The sequence below is a fragment of the Sorex araneus genome, chromosome 10 (assembly GCF_027595985.1).
Source record: "Sorex araneus isolate mSorAra2 chromosome 10, mSorAra2.pri, whole genome shotgun sequence".
In the NCBI taxonomy this organism is placed as follows: Eukaryota; Metazoa; Chordata; class Mammalia; order Eulipotyphla; family Soricidae; genus Sorex; species Sorex araneus.
In genome coordinates this window covers 65,057,300-65,078,652 of record NC_073311.1, presented here as the reverse complement: position 1 = coordinate 65,078,652, position 21,353 = coordinate 65,057,300, and the positions used below count along the sequence as shown (strand labels likewise).

General features: G+C 60.9%; 1 protein-coding gene across 1 annotated transcript in view; it reads left to right on the top strand.

Moving 5' to 3' along the window:
- The window catches only part of ITPR2 (inositol 1,4,5-trisphosphate receptor type 2), a 317,220-nt gene that overhangs the window by 41,013 nt on the left and 254,854 nt on the right, over positions 1 to 21,353 (top strand). Inside the window, 3 exon segments of the mRNA XM_055118479.1 lie at positions 17,281 to 17,396; positions 17,860 to 17,946; positions 19,190 to 19,348. Of these exon segments, the coding sequence (XP_054974454.1) occupies positions 17,281 to 17,396; positions 17,860 to 17,946; positions 19,190 to 19,348 (362 nt within the window).

Here is a 21,353-nt window from a genome sequence, read left to right as displayed (position 1 = left end):
GCTGGCCTGGCTTTTCACGGCCCCGTACCTGCCTGTCCTGCCCCGCATGATTCTCCACCCTGACTCCTCTCAGTCCATCCCAGCACTCCCCGTGCTGGGTGTCTCTGGATTTGCTGTTAGTGTCTTTTTTTTTTTTTTTCTTTTTGGGTCACACCCAGCAATGCACAGGGTCACTCCTGGCTCATGCACTCAGGAACCACCCCTGGTGGTGCTCAGGGGACCCTATGGGATGCTGGGATTTGAACATGGGTTGGCCACGTGCAAGGCAAACGCCCTACCCGCTGTGCTATCACTCCAGCCCTCGAGTCTTTTTTTTTTTTCCCCCACAAAGACAAAAGAGGCCCTGAGCACTGCTACGGAGGCAAAAAAAAAAATTGTTGCAGTTTTGTTAATCGTCAGCAAAGAACTGGGAAAGCTGGGAAATGGAGCAAGGGAAGCGTCGCCCTGAATGGTGCCGGGAAAACTGGAGCGTTGTACGCAAAAGGAGACTGGGCCTGTACAGCCCCAGGCACGGGGTCAGCATTCAGCCCGTCAGAGACCTGGAGACGAGACCAGAACCCGTCCCATGCACCGAGGAGAGCGGGCAGAGCTCTCCAGCACCGTTAGCCAAGACAGCGAAAAACGGCAACACACAGTGGGACTACAGAAAGCAAAAGGCTTTTACGTGTCAAAAGACACTTGTCTTATTTGAAGCATGAAACCGCATTGGCAGGTTTGTTAACCCGGGCCCTAACATCACAAATAAACCCCTCAAAACTCGAAACTTCAGTTAAAACAAAAGGACACTGAACTGGAGAGGAGAACATATTTCCACTCTGTACATCCCCAGGGGGCTGATATCCAGGATGCTTGACGCACTCACAAATGGTGTCAGGAAACTCCTCACTGCACTGGACAGCGGGGAAAGGCGGGGAGCAGACACCCAGAGAAAGACACGTGGTTGGCCAGAGAGTGAAAAAATATTGACCTGAGGAAGTATTCGCTGCCCTTGGCTTCAGGGAACTGCCCTCTGCTCTCTTGGTTCCCTTTGATGCTCCTGGTTTCCTTCCTGCTCCCTCTAGATTTCTTTTTTTTTTTTTTTTTTTGCTTTTTGGGTCACACCCAGCGATGCTCAGGGGTTACTCCTGGCTTTGCACTCAGGAATTACTCCTGGCGGTGCTCGGGGGACCATATGGGATGCCGGGGATCGAACCCGGGTCGACCGCGTGCAAGGCAAACGCCCTACCTGTTGTGCTATCGCTCCGGCCCCTCCCTCTAGATTTCTGACGTGTTTGTTTGAGTAGGGGCCACACCGGCAGTGCTCAGGGCTCACTTCTGGTGGGCCCAGGGGCCATCTGGCATGTTGAGGATCGGGCCCAGGTGGCCCTGTGCCAGGCCGGCACCTCCCCGCTGTGTGACGGCTCCCTCCTGCAGTGCTCCTGGGCGGGGCCTCCCGTGCCAGGGTTCAGAGTGGCACCAGCCTGTGGCGCTGTGACGGGCAGTGCTGCTGGGTGGGCGCTGCCAGGCCCAGGCGGGTGGGCCCAGACTGCGCCCCGGGCCCGACGTGCAGAGACCAGAGAGGTTCTGTTCTGCTTCCGGACGTGTCCCCACGGCTTGCCGCGGCCGACTCCGCACGGGAGGGACGGCGGCTCTGCACGCTGCGGGCGGGGGCCCAAGCCAGCGGCCTCTCCGCCCAGGTGCCGGCCGGGCGCGGGGGCAGCTGGGAGGCGCCTCTGGGGGGTCCCTGTTTGCCTTTTGTGCTTCTTGAGGTGAGCGCGGCAGCTGCAGAGCAGGCACCCTGGTGGCAGCCGTCCCTGAGGCCTCGAGAGTGCTCGGAAGGCTCCGGAACCTCGTCCTGCCCCAGGCGCCCCCTGCCTGCTCCCGCCCGCCCGGCCACCTTTGGCCTCCTCTGGCGGGAGCTGGGCTCCGGAACCGCTGTGACAGGACCCGAGGGCGGGGCCCCAGACGTGCTGTCTTGGACTTCTCTCTTGTGCTTGTGACTGTGGTTGTTGTGTGTGTTTGTGTGTGTGCACGTGTGTGATTTGGCGCCTGGACCACTTAGAGATGGTGAAGCTGTAATTTCCAGAGGCCCCGGAGGCCTGTGAACAGCGAGGAGGCGGTGAGCACCTCAGAGGATCCCGACACGGGAGCCACAGGAGTGTGTGTGGTGTGTGTGAAAGGGAGTGTGTGAGACTCTGTGTGTGTGGTATGTGTGTACAGTGTGTGAGAGTGTGCACGTGATGTGTGTGAGTTTCACAAGAGGAAAGGTGTGGGCGCGCGTGGGACTCGAGCGTTAGGGGTCTGAGAACCGTCCCCCCGGCTGAGTGAAGGACGCGGGGACCGAGAGGCAGGGCCCCGGGCTGGCGGGGAGCCAGTTTGTTTCTCCCTCTCCTCCCCAGCATAGCCGACTCTCCCCTTGAGAACATCCCAAGTTGTCGTCTTGGCCGTAGTCCCGTCATCATGGTCTCCGCAGTCTCCTGCCTCTCCCCTTGAAGGTGAAGGGCGGGGACACACGGGGCGGGGAGGGGGGCCAGGGGGCGAACATCGTCATAGCAACAAACTGAGGAGAAGCCACTCCTTTAAGGGAAGTTCCAGGGGATTGAGTCAAGGACAAATCTCACCTGAGATTTCATCTCGATTCCTAGGAGACCCGCTCAAGGGCGGGATCTGTCCAGGGTGTATTGCCTTCTCCTCTCCTCAGCTAGTAATCCATTTATTTATTTATTTTTTAATTAAAAAATTATTTATTTTGCTTTTTGGGTCACCCCCGGCAGTGCATAGGGGTTACTCCTGGTTCTGCACTCAGGAATGGCCCCTGGCGGTGCTCAGGGGACCCTATGGGATGCTGAGAATCGAACCCGGGTCGGCCGCGTGCAAGGCAAACGCCCTACCCGCTGTGCTGTTGCTCCAGTCCCTAGTAATCCATGTAAACAGTCATAGTACATTTACTTCTGATAGTATTTCTAGGTATTTTGTACGAACACACTAAGAGATAAATTGAGCTTAAAGGTTGGCTCTTCCTGGGGACACCTTGCTATATATCCCAGACCACAGTGCTCAGGCCAGGTTAGTCTTTCCTAACCCCAGCAGGGTCCTCATTCAGTTACTTCTTTTTGGGTCATACCAGAGATTGTTCCATGACTGTGCTCTTAACTTATTATCCTTCTTATGGCATTTAGCTTGTCCCTTTCTGATGCCAGGGTAGCTCACAGCTTGCCCTGGGTCCATCCAGTCCCTTCGTTGGGACCCTCCTTTTGGGGGTGTTAGGAACTAAGGGCAACTGAGACTTAAGTCAGGTAAATATGATGGATGCCCAGCAGTAAATATTATTTGGAGTTAGTTAACTCCCATGTTACAAAGCATGGTATGAACTGTCTTCCTGTGTCTATACAAAAAGGACATTGCTAAACCATGCAAGTGACATGAAAGAGAAAAGCAATATAGGATTATTAGTGCTGGCTGGAATTGGGTGTGTCTCAGGAGCACTGTTGTGGGAGTAGCTCCATAAACCTAAAGTCCCTGCGGGAGAGTAAGGACAACCCAATGTTATCCAGCAATGTGTGTGTATATATGTGTGTGGTGTGAGTGTGTGTGTGGGAGAGTGTGTGTATGTGAGTGTGTATGAGTGTGTGTGAGAGTATCCTTGTGATGTGTGTATGTGAGTATGTGTGAGAATGTGTGTATGTGTGTGGTATGTGGTGTGTGTGTGTGTGTGTGTGTGTGTGTCCATGTCTGTGTGTTTAAACATGTCTGTGCCCAGAGGTGCCCATGAGCCCTGGGCCCTTCTCTGCCCAGTGGTTCCGGTGCTGTTGGATCCAGACCAGCGCCCGCACACACCGGACTGTGTTCTCCCACCCAGCGGTGCTCAGGACTGACTCCTGGTTCTGTGCTCAGGGGCCACTCCTGGAGGGGCTCGGGGGACTCTATGGGGTGCCGGGATCGGACCCAGCCAGCTGCGTGCAAGTGGACTCTCCGGCCCTCCCGACCTTGGTCCGTTGTGCGAGGGCGGGCAGGGGGAAGAGGCTGCGAGCCCGAGCTCCCTGGGCCTCAGGGTGGCAGAGCTGAAGGTCTGGGTGGCCGGTCACGCTGTGATGGGTGGGCGACAGGCAGGCTGCCAGCCACGGTGCCCAGGAGGCGGGAGGGGCAGAGCTGCGTGCTCGCTGGGGGTGGTCTTTGCCCCGAGCACTGCTGAGGGTCTGCGTGGGAAAGCACAGGTAAGAGAGAAGCCAGCGGGGAAATAAACAATACTATAGAAATAAATACTAAATAAATTCATGGGGGAAACACGCGCACACAAGGGGGAGTGCGTACTCGGAGTGGGGAGTCCACGTTTTTTGTTCTCGTTTTTTGTTTTTGACTTTTGCGTCACACCTGGTGATGCTCAGAGGTTACTCCTGGCTCTGCACTCGGAATTTACTTCTGGCAGTGCTCGGGGGACCATATGGGATGCCAGGGATCGAACCTGGGTCTGCCACGTGCAAGGCAAATGCTGTGCTGTTGCCCCGGAGTCCACGTTTTCTGGGACTGTTTCACGGCAGGAGGAAATGTCAAGAGGGCAGAAAGCTTCGTTTCTGGTTTGCCCACATAGCCGGGCTGCGGACGCGTGTACCTGCGAGTGTGTGCGTGTTTATTCGCCTGGGCGCGGGGCAGCCATGCACTTACGTGGCAGTAGTTTATTATTTGATAATCCTCACCGTGCCAGCCAGCCGCCCGGGGCGGCCTCCTCAGTGCCCGTGTGTACTGGGGACGCGTTGCAGCTCTCGCAGCGAGATGGAGTTGTCCTTACCCAGAGTGCAGGGGCTCGGGCTGCAGAGAGAGGAGAGGGCTCGGGCGCTTGCAGCCGACCCCGGTTTGACCCATGGCACCACACGGTCTCCAAGCGTTGCTGCGTGTACCCGTGGAGTCCCCCAACCATGCTGGGTGGCCTGGGGGCCCCTGAGTGGCCCCAGGCTGGCTTGGAATGACTTCAGCACTGCCCGTCCGAGCCCACCACACCTGCTGCCCTGGCACATGTTGGCCGAGCGTCTCCGAAGGGGACCCCCTTGGGACGCCACACCTCGCCCCAAAGGCTTGATGAACTTAAATAGTTTAATCAAACTTTTCTTGGTACGCATGACAGTTTGGATTAAATTTTTTTTTAGAATTAAAACAAGCCAATATGCATCACAATTCATCAAAAAAAGTAGAGAAAATAGCCACATTAAAATGGGGACAAGGGAGCTGGAGCAATAGCACAGCGGGTAGGGCGTTTGCCTTGCACGTGGCCGACCCGAGTTCGATTCCCAGCATCCCATATGGTCCCCTGAGCATCGCCAGGAGTAATTCCTGAGTGTACAGCCAGGAGTAACCCCTGTGCATAGCCAGGTGTGACCCAAAACGCAAAAAAAAAAAAAAAAAAAAATGGGGACAAAAACTTGAGCATCGTTTATGTGTGACAGAGAGCCTTTGATCTCTCCGTTCAACCCAGGCACCATCCTGTGATCCACAACTTTATTATAGACTTTCTCTCCCCCTTTTAGAACATTCGCAAGTGGTACCATCCACACCTTCCTATCACGGCAGGGGTGGCTTCACCCTGTAGACAAAACCGCCACCTTGAGCAGGTTTTGACTACTGGGGGGGGGGGTGTTGAGCGGGCGTGTGTGTTGACTGGGGGTGTGTGTTGAGTGTGTGTATGTTGAGTGTGTGTGTTGACTGGGGGTGTATGTTGAGCGGGTGTGTGTGTGTTGACTGGGGGGTGTGTATTGAGCGGTGTGTGTGTGTGTTGACTGGGGGTGTGTGTATTGAGCGGTGTGTGTGTGTGTGTTGACTGGGGGTGTATGTTGAGCGGGTGTGTGTGTGTGTGTTGACTGGGGGTGTGTATTGAGCGGTGTGTGTGTGTGTTGACTGGGGTGAGTGTTGAGTGTGTGTGTATGTTGAGTGTGTGTGTGTTGACTGGGGGTGTGTGTATTGAGCGGTGTGTGTGTGTGTGTGTGTGTGTGTGTGTGTGTGTGTGTTGACTGGGGTGAGTGTTGACGGTCCGGGCTTGCTCCTGTCTGGGATACTGGGGCTGCTTCCCCGCCCAGCTGCAGTCGCCCCTTCCTCACCCCAGCTGGCCCTGGTCTTCTGCTGCCCGCCGGACTGAGCGTGACTCCTGGGCGCAGAGGGGTGAGCAGCACCTTTCCTGGGCCTGTGCACCTCACGCAGGTCTTCTGTCTGGGGCTCGGGCCGGGTCCCGGGCTTCCCTGGTTGCCAGAGACGCAGGACACGTTCCCCGGAGCTCAGCAAGGTCACGCCCTTTGCAGGGGACCCGCAGATGTTGCTCTTCTGGCCTCTCAGAACCAGTCTAGACGGAGCGGCCGCTGTGCCAGTTCTGGAGGCCCCCGTGTGCTGTCCGGCCCAGCCCGCTGTCCGGCAGCCGAGGGTTGCTGATATGACCGGCCAGCTCCCTCCCTGGGAGCAGCAGACCCCGTCCCGCTCCCACGCTCCTGCCAAGAAGGCAGGAGGCTGTCCGGAGACCCCAGCCCCTGGGCCCGCCCGCTGGCTTCCTGAGGCAACATGAACCGAGGTGTCAGGTGGCGGGCACCCCGCAGGGCTGCTCCCTGCACCTGGGGACCCCCGTTCTCTGTGTGTGGCCACTGGGTTGTCATTTTCCTCTTTCTCTCCATCCTTCCCGGCCGTGCTGAGACTCGGCTTTGATTCCGCCTTCCTGCTTGCGCCTGTGCCCCAGGGCAGCGGCCTGTCCAGGGCAGGCTTCGCATGGCTGTGGCCACGGGGAGCCGTGGCTGTTTCAGGCGTGTCTGGGGTGAGCCCGACCGGAGCCCCGCCCTCCACCTCGCCCTCTTTTGGCGAGAGAAAGGGTCTTTCTCTCTTCCATCTGGGGCTCCGTGAGGCCAGGCTGCCACGTCCACAGTTTTGTATTTGATTTGTCTAGATTTGCTTGGTGTTTGCAAAGCTAGTGTCATTTCCGAGGGCCAGATATAATTTGCAACAGAATGACACCCGCAATTTAAATAGCAGCTGGCGGGAAGGCGGACAGTTACCCAGGCGCTCCCTGCCTTTCCCTTGGAGGGTCTTTGCGGGGGAGGGAGGGAGTAACCTGGACCTGGGGCGGGACGGAGGAAACAAGAAAGAGCCCTGTTCACAAGCTCTTCTAACGTCTGCGGGAAGGAAGTGTCTGTCCTGTCACCTGACTCGGGGTTGGGGGTTCGCTGCCCCTCGGGGCGTCTGTTTATTTCTAGGGTATTTATTGCACTCTTGGGCATGCGTGGCGCTTAACAGGCATTTCCCAGGCTGTGTGGGGGTGGACTGGACGCAGGGCGGCCCCTTGCCGCAGTGCTGTGGTTGCTTGTCTGCCTATCTGTGTGTTTGTCTGTCCGTGTGTCTGTCTGTCCGTGTGTCTGTCTGTCCGTGTGTCTGTCTGTCCGTGTGTCTGTCTGTCTGTCTGTGTGTCTGTCTGTCCATGCATCTGTCTGTCCGTGTGTTTGTCTGTGTGTCTGTCTGTCCGTGTGTCTGTCTGTCCATGTGTCTGTCTGTCCGTGCGTCTGTCTGTCCATGCGTCTGTCTGTTCGTGTGTCTGTCTGTGTGTCTGTCTGTGCGTCTGTCTGTCCGTGTGTCTGTCTGTCCATGTGTCTGTCTGTCCGTGTGTCTGTCCGTCCATGCGTCTGTCTGTCCGTGTGTCTGTCTGTCCGTGTGTCTGTCTGTCCGTGTGTCTGTCTGTCCATGCGTCTGTCTGTCCGTGTGTCTGTCTGTCCGTGTGTCTGTCTGTCCATGCGTCTGTCTGTGTGTCTGTCTGTCCGTGTGTCTGTCTGTCTGTGTGTCTGTCTGTCCGTGTGTCTGTCTGTCTGTGTGTCTGTCTGTCCGTGCGTCTGCCTGCCGACAGAGACGGCTGCTCCCCCGTCACTGTGAATCATCAGGCCGTGTTTGCGCTCCCAGGGGCAAGTGGCCCGTGACGACACCCAGAAGGGTCAAGTTTGCCCTCTTGCTTGGGTCAAGGGGCCGGGGGCGCCGTGGGAAGTGGCCCCAGGAGGACAAACGGCTCGTTGTCCACCAGGGCCTGTTGTGTAAATATTTCCTCTGTGTGCCCCTGGGCCCGTACCAAGAAAATGCCAAAGCAAATGCGGGGTGATGTCACTCGGGCCGGGGGAAAGCAGGGAAGCCTCTCTCTGGCCGGGGCTGGGGTGGGGAAGCCGCAGGGCCAGTGGTGGGACTGGACAGCTGCTGCCCGCTGGATGGCTCTGTGGCCTGTGAGGTGTCTGCTGGGCAAAGGGCGTGACCCCTGGTCCGAGCAAGCATCGTGGACGAGGCACGTGATGGGACAGTGGGGCTTGGCCCAGCAGCAGCGAGGCCCGCCCCCCGCCCCCCCGCCCTGGCCCCCGGCCAGGATTGCAGAGCTGGCCTGTCCCCCCCCCACCCCGCTGGGGGAGAATTTCGGGATGGGCCGGCCAGCGTCTGCCTTCCCCGTGGCTGCGAGACGGCTGGAATTCCCAAACGCAAGGAAATCTCCAACAAAGTGTCCAGTGGGTTGGGCACTTGCCTTGCACATGGCCGACCCCAGCTCCATAGCTGCCCCCCCACCCGCCCCCACACGGTCCCCAGTCCCTGCTAGGAGCGAAACCTGAGCACAGAGCCAGGAGTAAGGCCCGAGCATTGCTGGGTGTGGCCCAAACCAAACACAAGAGAGAGATGCGTCATCGTGGTTGTGAAGCGTTGAGCGGAGCTGTGTGGTCGGGGAGCTAGGTGGTCGGGGCGCTGAGTGTCGTGCATGGACGAAGCGGGGGCGGGGTGGGGGGCGCCCTGGTGGGGGAGCAGCTGCCTGAGGAGGCGCGTCTCCCAGGAGCACTGCTGTCAGGCTAGGTCGCCGTGGACGCTGCTGAGGGCATACAGCAGTCCGACACGCCCATGGCCCCTCAGAGACCTGGGCTCAAGCTCCAAGCCCTCAGGCCTCCCCTGCAGCAAGGCCCCCACCTGCAGGAGAGCCCCCTCCCCCCAGAAAGCATGAGGTGTGAGAAACACCCACCCCGGCAGTTTCCTGTCTCCACAAGCAGCCCAGGGACCCTCCTGCCCCGCAGACGCTCTCGCTTTCTCCTGGGGAAGGTCCCCTGTAGGTGTCCGTGCTTCTGCCCTGAGGGTTCCAGGGGCGGTCACAAGCAGGAGGTCCCGCCCCGCAGTCTGGGCTGTCCCGGCGGGTCGCGCAGCACCTGCGGGGCCGTCTGAGGGGCCGTCTGAGGGGCCGTCTGAGGGGCCGCCTGAGGGGTCGGCGCTTAGTCCTGAGAACGCGCAGCTCCCGGCAGAGCCGAGCAGGTGCCCCGGGTCAGTGTCTCCAGCGGCAGATGAAAGGAGAGACGCTCCAGCTCCCGCGGGCCGGGGAGGTCTGGGGCTCGTCATCCTGGAGCACATCAAAGGCTGCCGTTGGGGCAGAGCCGGGCCGATCCGGCTGGCAGACGGCCCGCGGGCTCCAGGGAACGGTGATAAACAGCCACGGCCCGGGGCATTGCCCTCGGGGGAGCCGCAGCCGAAACCTGACAGAGCCCCTCCCCGCGGCCTGGCTTCCTCTGGACGCGCTCTCCCTTCAGAGCCCCGGGCCGCCCTGCGTCCCAGAGAGGCTGGGCCTGCCCCCGAGCCTGGTCCTGTGCCGCCCCAAGCCGCCGCGGCCGGAGGGGTCCCCTCAGCTGCGCAGAGCTGGGGTCCTGTGTTTGGCTGCTTCCAGGGGACGGTTGGCAGTGCTCGGGCACGGTGTCTGTATGTCCGTGTGTGTGTTTGCGTGTCCGTGTCCATGTGTGTCCGTGTATGTGTGTCCATGTCCATGTCTGTGTATCTGTGTGTGTGTGTGTGCATGCAGGGCTGTTGGGTCCCGGTGTCCGGCTTGTGTTCTAGCAGCCACGTGCGCTCCTGTGTGACGGAGCCCAGTGCTCAGCCCCAGGGAGCCTTGCTGGGCCGCTCCGCGTGTCGCCGGGGAGGGGTGAGGCTGGGTCGCCGTGGTGAGTCTGAGAAGTGAGACCCTCCATGTCACTTAAGGGTGGAAACTAGAAAGTTATTTTGCTTCTTTTTCTTTCGGGCCGCCGGGTGATGTTCTGAGTCCTCGGTCAGGACTCACGCCCAGAGTGCTCGGTGCTTTCGGGCCTTACGGGGTTCTGTGGCCCGGGCGGCTTGGCTGCGTGCAAGGCGAGCGCCCTCCCGACAGAGCTAGCGCTCTGGCTCTAGAAGGGTTAACTGTTTGGCTGCCGGGGGAGCCCCCGAAGGACCAGGGCGGGACCGAGCCCCACACGTGCGGTTCCACTTTCTCCCGTAAAACACACTCCGGAACTTTCTGCCGCCACCCGCGTCAGATCTCAGCGCTCACCTCAGTGAGCCGCGTGCCGGCCCCCTCGTGCCGCTGTCACGCAGTCAAGCACCGAGTGACGGAGAGCATCCGCGCCCTCCGCACCGGCCACACCCCTCCTGCCGCCCCCACCGCTCATCCCTGGACCAGCTCCCCAGCCCAGCACTGGGGGCGATTGGGAATTCGTGCTGCTGTGCTCCGGCCAGTGGGTCACTGGCTGCCCTGCGGAGGCTTCTCCGTCTCTCCCGTCCCTTTGACCCGCCGGGCCGAGTCCCTGCATGTCCTCCTCGGACGTGCCGGGACCCCCCGGCTGCCCTTTGCTCCAAGCACACTCTCACTCCGGCTGCGTGCAGGCATGTCTGTCCCACGGCCGAGCCCGCTCCCCCTGCCACGGGGTTTGGGGGAGCTGCCCTGAGCCCTGTCTCCTGGCGGGCAAGTCCCCCAAGTCTTCCTCTTCTTCCCATGTCAAGGGAAATGCGAGCAGCGGCAGACACAGGTTCTCTCCTGCCTGCAGAGCTTCTCCTCGATGCTCGGGGTGTTCGCAGGGCCGTCGGTCCCTGAAGCGAGACCACGGGAGGACCAGACGCAGCTTTGGCCATGAGTTTTTCCACCTATTGTATGGTGTGTGTAGACAATAAAATCCACTTAACATGGTGCTTGTTGGGGCTGGAGCTGTACTATCGATACGACTACAGTGGGTAGGGTTTGCCTTACATGCGGCTGACCCGGGTTCAATCCCCGGCATCCCATATGGTCCCCTGAGCACCACCAGGAGTGATTCCTGAGTGCAGAGCCAGGGGTAGCCCCTGAGTATCGCTGGGCGTGACCCAAAAGGCAAAAAACAAGAAAAAAAAAAAAGCAAACAAACCAGAAAAGGCCAAATCTTTCTTCAGAGGAGCCAAACCCTCTGCCTCTGCCGTCAGCCTGGGCCGGTGTGAGTGTGAGGCCGGCGCGTGCCTCGCCACGCCCTGTGCCCTGGCCCCGGTGCCGGGCTTTCTTGTGGGCGTAGGTGGCGTTCGCATGTTATTTGTGTTTCCCTCCTGACTAATCCTGCGGCTGCTGCTTCTTGCGTGTGGGCGGCCCGTGCTAGCCGTGGCCGTGGGGTGTCTGCCGTGTCCCTGGGCACGGCCGTGTGGAGCTTAGATTTCCCTGTTTCCGGCCTTCGGGGGGACCTAGGACTGTCCCTTTGTAGCCACTTTTGTTCATTTTGAGATTGGTGTCCTGTGGTTTGGATGTTCGTTTAGAACGCTTCCTCATGCACGGGATTCCAGCACCGCCCCTCAGCCGCGCACCTGCCCTCTCCCAAGGACCCCGCTCCCCTCCTCAGACCCCCCAGGTCTGCTGTGCGGGTCGTGCTCCTCGCCGTGTGTCAGTCGCGTGTGGGGAGCCCGTTCTGTGTCCGGCTTCTCCTTCTCACTCACTCACTCACTCACTCACTCACTCACTCACTCACTCACTCACTCACTCACACGACCTTCTCTCTGTCCCGTCGCTGCAGGTGGCTTTTGAGCAGTTTGAAGCTGAGTTCTTAAAAACCGCTGAGATTGAGATGCACCATTCGGTCTGTCTCTGGTGCCCCTGGTGTGGGTTGATGTTTGTGTTAAAGACACACCCTGCTCCAGAGCAAACGGCAGTGCAGTCCGCAATCACGAAGGGAGAGGAAGGAAGGGAAAGGAAGAGATTAGACAGTGGAAAGCACGAAACGGGAAAGTGATCAGCTGGTGACGGGTGCAGACACCCAGTGGTCAGCGAGGTTTGGGGCCGTCTCTGCCCCGGCTCCCGGGGTTCTGACCAGCAGGTCACCAACTCAGACTCGGGGTTCCCCCTGTGCAAAGTGGGGACAGTGGTGGCACGTGTGTACATTTTTCTGGGATGGGGAAAATACCCTTATAAAGCGCTTTTCCTCCAGTGCTCAAGCCTCCAGGTTTGTTCCTGGGTGATTATGTGTGCATGTGTGTGTGTGCGTGTGTGTGCCTGTGTGTTTGTGTACACACATGTGCATGTGTGTGCATGTGTGTTTGCACATGTGTGCATGTGTGTGCACATGTTATGCATGTGTGGGTATGTATGCATGTGTGTGCATGTGTATGTACGTGTGTATGGGTTTGTATGTGTGTGCACACATGTGCATGTGTGTGCATATGTTGTTTGCATGTGTGTGTATGGGTGTGTATGTTGTATGTGCATGTGTGTGTGTGTGTGTGCACATGGGAGGTGTTTCTGGGTCATTGTTCCTTCCACCTTTGGATCACCTGGGGGGGTCTTGAGGACCTGGCATACTTCCGGGACCAGTCGGCGTCACGGCCTCTGCAGTCTGGGACACAAACACAACTGTATTTGCTCATCTGGAGTGTCAAGTTGGAAGTAATAATAAGGCGTGTTTACGAAGCACTTGAACCTGTGGCATGTCACCTGGAACCGACCTGTGCTTGGTGGTGGAACACAGGCTGGCCTGGAGCTTCCTGGACTCGGCCCGGAGAAGCGGGATGCTGAGGTCAGCCCCAGTGGGATAAACACAGCTGAGGCAGGTGGTGGCCACTGACGGAGCCCCTCGGCCCATGCCCCGAGTGACAGGGGCTCCCCTGGGCTCTGGGCCCGGCGCCCTTGCTGATAGTCGGGGCCTTTCCCGGCTGCTGGCGGGAACTTCCTTCCCCTGAGCTGGTTCTTCCATTCCGCATCCGTCTGGAAACGGAGCATCTCCCCGCCCCTCCTGCGTCTCTGGCTGCCCCCGGGGTGTCCTGGCTGTGTGTCCTGTGCCCCCTCCTCCCTGGGCAGCCCCAGCGGCCTCGTCCTGCTGGCCTTCCCATGCCCCTGACCGGGGCGAGGCCCTGGTGGGGTGCCGCTGCCCTGCTTGTTGGTGACGGGGCCGTGAGATGCTGCAATGTCATTCTCCCGCCCAGCGTCTGCCCTTCGCCCGTCCCCTGCTTGCTCTCTTGGGGACCGTCCACGGTCCGTCCCGGCCAGACCTGGCGCGTGACGGGAAGGCAGCCCTTGAAGTGCCCGCACCCGCCTGCCGTGCGCAGGCTCCAGCGTCGCGTCCCGTGGAACTCAGCCCGTCTTCGGTCTTAAAAATAACAGTCACTAGTGAGCCTGGCACCGATGACCTCCCGCCTGCAAGCAGTGGCTGTTTCCCAGCCCGAGCGCGTGACCATCACCAGGCGTGTTCAAAGGCTCGTTTGGTTGCCGGTTAGACTTTTCTCTGCCGCGTTAGCTGGCCCTCCTGCTCTGCCGGGTGTCTGGACACCACCGAGCTGTCCTTTCTGCTGCACGCGCCCGCCACGCCCCCAGGGGCAGCTGCTCCTGCGTCTGTTTGCACCCGGGGAGACAGTGCCTTTCTGGGGTGAAGGGGCTGCCCGCGGCGTGTCCGGTGGCCGGGAGGCCGCGTCCCGGCAGCGCCTGCTCTTGCGCCCAGACCCTCCCCTCAGCCCAGGACAAGACTGTCCTGAGTGTCTGAGGCCCCCGGAGCTGAGGGCCACACTGGGTCACCTGGGCGGTCAGGGAGGCCTCGGGACGGGAGGACAGGGAGCCCGATGGCCGGGGGTGTCGGCAGAGCGGCCCGACCCCGACACTCTCCTGTCCAGTCCCGGCCGGTTCCTGCAAGCCAAGAGCGTGGTGGCTCCGTGTCTGGAACACAGGGGGCGGCCCAGCCCCTCTCGGACCCGAGGCTTCCATGGTGGAGCCCGACGGGGCTGGCCTCAGGCGTCTCAGGGGGCTGTGCTGGCCTGTGTCGGGCTCTGGCCTGGACATTCCAGCACACGGGACCCTGCCCGCCGCTGGGAGCTTTGGCTTCTCTGTCTCCAGGGAGAGGAAGTGGGTGTGTTCTCCCCGTCTGGAGGCGTGGGGGAGGGACCCCGGAGGAGGTGGTTTGTACTGAAACAGGCGTGAGGCGAGAGGCAGGCGGGTTCCGGAGAACACGAGCTTCAAGCCAGCGAGACGCGTGTGCCGGGGAGCCGGGAAGGTTGGGTTTTGGGGCCCCCGGGCCCCGACATTTCAGTGTCTCAGAGGCTCCGTGGAGGCCCTTGTCCACCTGGTCAGACCTGAACTGCCCGCCTGTCACGGGGGGGGGGGGGGGTTCCTTGCACCCTGGCTGTTGTGACTCGCGCCGCGCTTGCTGCCTCTGCAGTAGCCTTCCCTGCCTCGGGACCTTGCGCCGTGACAAGGGTTTGTACCTTGCACACACTGCACAGCCGCCCTTGGAGTTGGGTTTGCACTGCCCCGTTCTCCTTCTCAGGGTTCTTTCTAGACCTTTCTCTCTCCCCAGTTTGGCAGGAGAGTTCCAGGCGTAGGCCAAACAAGCCCCTGCCCCTGAAGTGCAGAGAGAGTAGGGGGAGAGGGAGAGAGAGAGAGAGGGAGGGAGAGAGAGGGAGAGGGAGGGAGAGAGGGAGGGAGAGGGAGAGGGAGAGGGAGTGGGAGAGAGAGAGGGAGAGAGACAGAAGGAGAGGGAGAGGGAGAGGGAGAGAGACAGAGGGAGAGAGAGAGAGAGACAGAGACAGAGGGAGAGAGAGGGAGAGACAGAGGGAGAGAGTTTGGCACCCGCGCCCTGAGAGGGTGTATGTCCTAGAGGAGTGAGAAAGTCACCGCCGTGTCCCTGGCAGGTCCTCTGCGGTGTCCCTGGCAGCTCGGCCCTCAGCAGAGTGGCCCTCAGCAGAGTGGCCCTCAGCACTGTGGCCCTCAGCACTGTGGCCCTCAGCAGTGTAGCGTCTGCAGCCGCGAACCCTAGCGGGGGTTGTTTGCTCCAGGAAGGCCTGGCTGTGCTCAGGGAGCTGCGTGTCTTGCTCAGGAGGCCAGGGAGAGCCCTGGGCGCCCCCTCCCTCCCCCCCTCCCTCCTTCCCTCCCTCCCTCCCTCCCTCCCTCCCTCCCCCCTCTCCCTCCCTCCCCGCCCGGCCCAGCGGGCACTGGGGCAGTGCCGCTGCCTCGCTGCCTCTGCAGGAAGCTCTGAGCTCCGTCTGGCTTTGCCCCTGCTCTGGGCTGGCCACGTCTTGCCTCTTCCAAAGCCGACGGCAGCTTTCTGAGGGAGGAGAAACGAGGCGGGTCCCTGCCCAGCGTCCCCAGGGAGGTGTGGCCGTGGCACGGCCTGCCCCGGTCAGCCCTAAGGGAGGCCTGGCGGCTGGTGTCAAGCCAGACGCTGCCCGGCCGGGGACTCGGGGAAGGGCCCTCAGACGCCTGGGGCAGGCGTGCAGGGCGGGCAGGGCGGCCGTGCTCCCCGGGGCCAGCCTGGGGTCCAGCCTCCGCTCCCCGGGGCTCCAGTGCTCTTCCCGCGCCCCGTCTGGGTTTGCAGACAGTCCGGGGGCGCCGCCATTTCCCAGGTTCTCCCGGGCTGCCCGGTCTCCGTCCAGAGGTGCAGGGACCCAGCGTCCCGCTCCCACGGCGGCGCATAGGGTGTGGCCGGCCGGGGGCTCTTGGGCCAGTGGTTCCCGAGCCTGCCAGGCTCTAGGCTGAAGGCTCGCCGTTATTTTTATTTTTATTTTTTTTGCTTTTTGGGTCACACCCATCGAGTCACAGGAGTTACTCCTGGATCTGCACTCAGGAATTACCCCCTGGCAGTGGGATGCTGGGATTTGAACCCGGGTCGGCCGCATGCAAGGCAAACGCCCTACCCGCTGTGCTGTCTCTCCAGCCCCTATTTTAAAATTATTATTATTATTATTATTTTTGCTTTTGTGTCCCACCCGGCGAAGCTCAGGGCTTCCTTCTGGCTCTGCTCTCAGGAGTCACCCCTGGTGGTGCTGGGATGCCGGGGATTGAACCCAGGTCTGCCGCGTGCAAGGCAAAGGCCTCCCCGCTGTGCTGTCACTCCGGCCCCCAAGGTTCTCCCCTGAAAGGGAAACTCGGTGCTCGGGCCGCTCCCTCCCGGCCGTGCCTGCCTGAGCGTTGAGCGAGTCGCCGCCCGCGTCCTCTGTGCCGCCTTGGGGACGCTCGCTCAGGGGCAGGGCTGGCCGCAGCACAGATGAGAGGGACGCGGTGGACTCTGGCAGCCGGGAGCCGTGGGGGGGCCATGAGAAAGGTTGCGAGGTTCGGGTCGAGGCCGCTGGCCGTGCTCAGGCGGGAGGGGTCCTCTGCCTCATGACCCGCAATGGTCTGGCCCCAAAGTGCTCGGTGCCGTCAGGGCCCCTTGTCGTGAGCTGGGCCCGTCACTCCCAGAGGGTGAGTCATCTCGGGCTGGCCGCAGCGTGCGAGCTCCACGCCCCGGCCCCGGGCCCCACTCCTGGGCCTTCCTGCCCGTCTCAGCCGCCCTGCGGAGGCGAGGCTGGTGCTGACACATGGGCGAGGCGTCCGTGTAGACAGGGGCAGACCCGAGAGGAGACCGATGCCAGGTGTCTCGGCGTGAGTCAGGGAGGACGCGGGGGTCAGCACTGCCCACGTCCCCCAGGAGGTATGGTCAGAGGGCCACGGTCAGCACTGCCCACGTCCCCCCAGGAGGTATGGTCAGGCGGGCATGGTCAGCTCTGCCCGAGTCCCCCAGGAGGTCTGGTCAGGCGGGCATGGTCAGCTCTGCCTGGGGCCCTGCCCGGCCACGGGCTTTGCATGCGGGAGGCTGAGTTTGGGCCCCGGGACGGTCTGGTCTGAGCATTGTCAGGAACCGCCCCTGAGCACAGGGCTGGGGGCAGCCCACAGACGGACAGACAGAGACAGACGGGAGGGAGAGCTGTGATGTGGCCAGTCTCCTCCCCGCTGGCCTTAGGAAGCGCCGGTGATGGTCCTGGGAGCTGGGTGGGGGTGGCAGGGGGTGGGTGTCCGGGGGACGGGGGCGGGGACACAGGGTGAGGTGTTGGAACCGGGGGCCCGAGAGACCATGGCCAACAGCACCACCGCTGCAGAATCCCACCTTCCCAGAGACCGCCCGGGGGGTCCCCTCATGCCAGGGCGCGCTCGGCAGCCAGGGGGACGGAGACGTGGCATTCAGACAGTCGGGTGACACGAAAGGGCGTTTCCAAGGGACACGCGGGGCGGGCAGGGAGGCCGGGGGCGCCCTGGTGACCGTGGCCGTGGCTCTGCCGCAGACTGCCTCTTCAAGGTGTGCCCCATGAACCGCTACTCGGCGCAGAAGCAGTACTGGAAGGCCAAGCAGGCCAAGCAGGGCAACCACACGGAGGCCGCCCTGCTCAAGAAGCTGCAGGTAAGCCGGGCTGCGGGCCGGGCGCCCAGAGACCCCGGGATCCTCGGCGGCCCCCCCTGCTCTGGGCGCAGCACTTCATCAGGACGCAGGACGCGCAAACCCCAAGTCCATTGTTCTGTGCGTGCTGCTGCTCGGGACGTTTTGTGTCCCTGAAGTTCCTGGGACTTGTCGAACCGGAACGGCTACTTAGAGATTGTTTGAATTTGCCGACTGTCCCGTTTGGTTTCTCTAGCAGCGTCAGGCCCGAGAGCCAAGCGATTCCCGTACATCCCCAGCGCCCGGAGAGGCTCTGGGCACGCTTGGCTTTACCCCGCGCGGCCTTGCACGCTTCCTCCCCGCAGCCCCCCACGCAGCGGGCTGATGGGACACGCCCGCCCTTCGTTTCTTTAACGGTCGTACTCTCGGCCCATGGCCGTGCCGCTTCTTCCCCGCGCGTCCCGCACTGACTCTTTGGCAATCCTAGCACGCCGCGGAGCTGGAGCAGAAGCAGAACGAGTCGGAGAACAAGAAGCTGCTGGGGGAGGTGGTGAAGTACAGCAACGTCATCCAGGTGGGCCGGGGCACGGGGGCTGGGTCAGGGGCCCTGGCGGGCTGGGGGCGCTTTGTCGGGGTGTCCAGTGACTAGGCGCTCTGCCATTGTCTCCACGACCTCGGGGGCGGAGAAGGCGGGAGAGCCGGAACCCCCGGACCCCCCGGACCCCCCGAGCTAGCTGTCGCCATCAGGGTTCACGTGTGACTTCTTGGCCTCTGTCGGAGAGGGGGGCGCTCCTGCAGCCCTCGCCGAGGGAGGCGCCCTCGAGCCCTTGTTCCAGGGTCTCCTGTTTCAGGATTTTCGGGCCCGGCCTCTAGGGCGGGCCTCTGCCTTGGCCTCCGCGCTTTGCGGCCTCTGACCTGGCTCCAGAAAGGAAGTCGGGCGTTTCCCACCCGTCTCCCCAAAGCGCAGCGTCAGACGGGCAGGAAGAGGGAGACCGGGCCAGGGGGCGCAGGAGGGGCGGGGGGCAAGGTGTGGTCGGCGGGAAGGCCAGGGTCTGGTGGGGGGAGCGCGGACAGAGAGGCCTCTCTGCCTGCTCAGCTGGAGAAGGCGCGAGGGCCGGGCCGTGGAACTGCCCGGAGTCCACACGCGGGTGTTCCCGGGGCCCCCTGGGCGTCTCCCCAGGGCCCGTCCCAGAGTGGACAGTGCCAGGGCCACGGCGTCACCAGGGCCTCTTTGCCGTGAGCACTGCAGAGTGGCCTGAGGGTCCTCCTTGCCCTACTCCGGCCAGTCCAGGCCGGCCTCTGATGGCCGGGCGAGTGCGTGGGCGCAGCTGCCTGGTGCCGGGCACCTGGGGAGAGACCCCAGCCCTGGGCGCCGGGGGAGGGTCTCAGCCGGGCCTGGCCCCCGGGGTGTGTGTATTTGCACGGTCGCTCGGGCCCAGACCGTGTGGCCCGGCCGGGTGGGCTCAGGCCACCTGCTCTGACGGTGCCTCTGGAAGCTCACGTTCCTTTGGAGCCAGAAGGAGCTGCCTCTGGCCTTGAGGGGCTTCCCCGCCCCCCGCTGGGTGTGATGACGCTGGCCGCCCCGGGGTCTAGCAGAGCTGCAGGTGGACGGGCCTCGTCCTCTTGCTCCGCAGAGATACTTCGGAGAGACGGTCCCCTCCCTCCATTGTCCCGACGGCCTGCCTGGGGTCGGCGCTCATGGGCCAGGGGAGGGTCTGCGGGGGGGGGGGGCGTGATGGGGGTGGGCAAGGGCTGGAGGAGCCGGCCGCCCTGCAGCGTGTCCCCAGGAGCCTAAGGCCCCGTGTCCCTCCCCGCAGCTGCTGCACATCAAAAGCAACAAGTACCTGACGGTCAACAAGCGGCTGCCCGCACTGCTGGAGAAGAACGCCATGCGCGTGGCCCTGGACGCCGCCGGCAACGAGGGCTCCTGGTTCTACATCCACCCCTTCTGGAAGCTGAGGAGCGAGGGCGACAACGTGGGTGCCCGGGGCCCGGGGCAGTCTGAGGGAGCAGAGGGGGGCCAGGGCGGGGATGGGCCCATCTTCAGCACCGTATCTCTTAGGGCCCGTTCAGTAATCGAGAACCTCCCCCCTCCCCTCCCCTCCCTTTCCCCCTCCCATCCCCCTCCCCCTCCCCTCCCCTCCCCTCCTTTTCACTGAAGTACGTATTTAAGTATTACACACACACAGAAAGCCCACAGATTGGAAGCGCACAGTTCATCGAGTCTTTAAAAACTCATCAGAGCCACGTAGCTGGTGTTTCCATGGAGAACTAGAGCAGAGCCGGGCATCGGTGTTTACTTGTGGTACCACGGCTGCCACGAGTCCTCTAAGGGCAGAGCCCAGGCGGCGGGAGCTGCCCCCAGCTGGAGTTTGCCTGAGGAGCTTCAGGCGCCCCTTGGCGGCAGACTCATGAGAGAGAGATGGGGGGTGGGTGGGAACGGTGACATCTCACGGTGGGGCCACGGCCAGCTGCTTCCAGGCTGCGTTGACTCGATGCACAATGTTATGAGGAGCACTAGACGATGCTTCTTAATGACAATATTTAAAAATTCCCAGGACATACTTGTGTTTTGGAAAACGTGTATTCTAGCAGCAGTCAAACGTTCCCGGCTTTCGAGAGTAAGGACAGTGACCCCGGAACTCTCCCATGCTACCATGGTTGGGTGCTCTTGTGTCCTGAATAAATAAGCACATAGCTCTCCTGGGCACTTGGGGATGTTTGATAAACTCAGGTCGACACCAAGCCCTGGAGATGTTTTATGAATCAGCTTACACATACCAGATCAGATGATCAGGGACTATGAGTTGAGGTTTTGAGATCAGCCTTGCAAATTCAGGGCAATATAAAATGAGCCATCCTGAAAGTTTTCTTGATTGCCTCTTTGATAACATTTGAGACACACACACACACATATATATATACATATATATGCATATTTATTTATTTATTAAATCACCATGAGATACAGTTACAAACTTTCATGATTGGGTTTCAGTCATACAATGATCGAACACCCGTCCCTCTGCCAGTGCATATTCTCCATCACCAAAGTCCCCAGTATCCCTCCCACCACCCCCTCCTATCCCAGCCCCTTCCTCTGTGGCAGGCACCTTCCTTCTTACTCTCTACTTTGGAGCACGATGGTTTGCAATACAGACACTGAGAGGCCATCACGTTTGGTCCTTAGTCTACTCTCAGCACACACCTCCCATCCCGAGCATCCCTCCAACCATCACTGACTTGGTGGTCCCTTCTCCGTCCTAGCCGCCTTCTCCCCAGCACGTGGTACCGGCTTCCAAACCGTGGAGCGATCCTCCTGGCCCTTGTCTCTACTGCCCTTAGGTGTTAGTGAGACATACTTTGGATAGCGCTTGGTTTAGAGATGTCTTCTCTTACAAGTGAATTTATTTTTCCAGTGAATTTTGAATTCAATTCAATTCTGCAGGATGCGAGCGTCGCTGTCTGGTTTGGTTAGTGAGAGGCCGGGCGATGGTCTCGCGTAGGTAAGGCCCGGAGCAGCACGCATGCAGGAATGTGGCCCGTTAAGCTTTGCCTTGGATTCCTTCACACATACGTTCTGTTTTTCTTTTTTTTTTCCTTTTGGCATTAGTGTTGTGTGCTGTGAGCATGGTGTGTACTTACGTTTCAGCAGGTGGTTAATTACAATCAACTCTCGCTCCCTCAGGACGGCCCTGTGCTGTTTTGGACGTGGTGTGGGAATGGCCTTCCCAGAGGGCCCCCCACCCCCACCCCGACCACCATCTCTAGGGGCCATCGGGGATAAAGGTCCCAGCCCTCAAGCCGAGCTCAAACTCAGGGAATGTGCAAAAATGAGAGAGTCAAGTGCGACCTTTCGGTTGGCTCTGGAGTCACTCATTCGTTCATCTGCTGTTTACTCCTGCAATTTCTTCCTTTCTCTGATCTCAGATGCCTTTACACAGGGCCGTTAGAGAGTTGAATGTAATGAACTATTTCAAG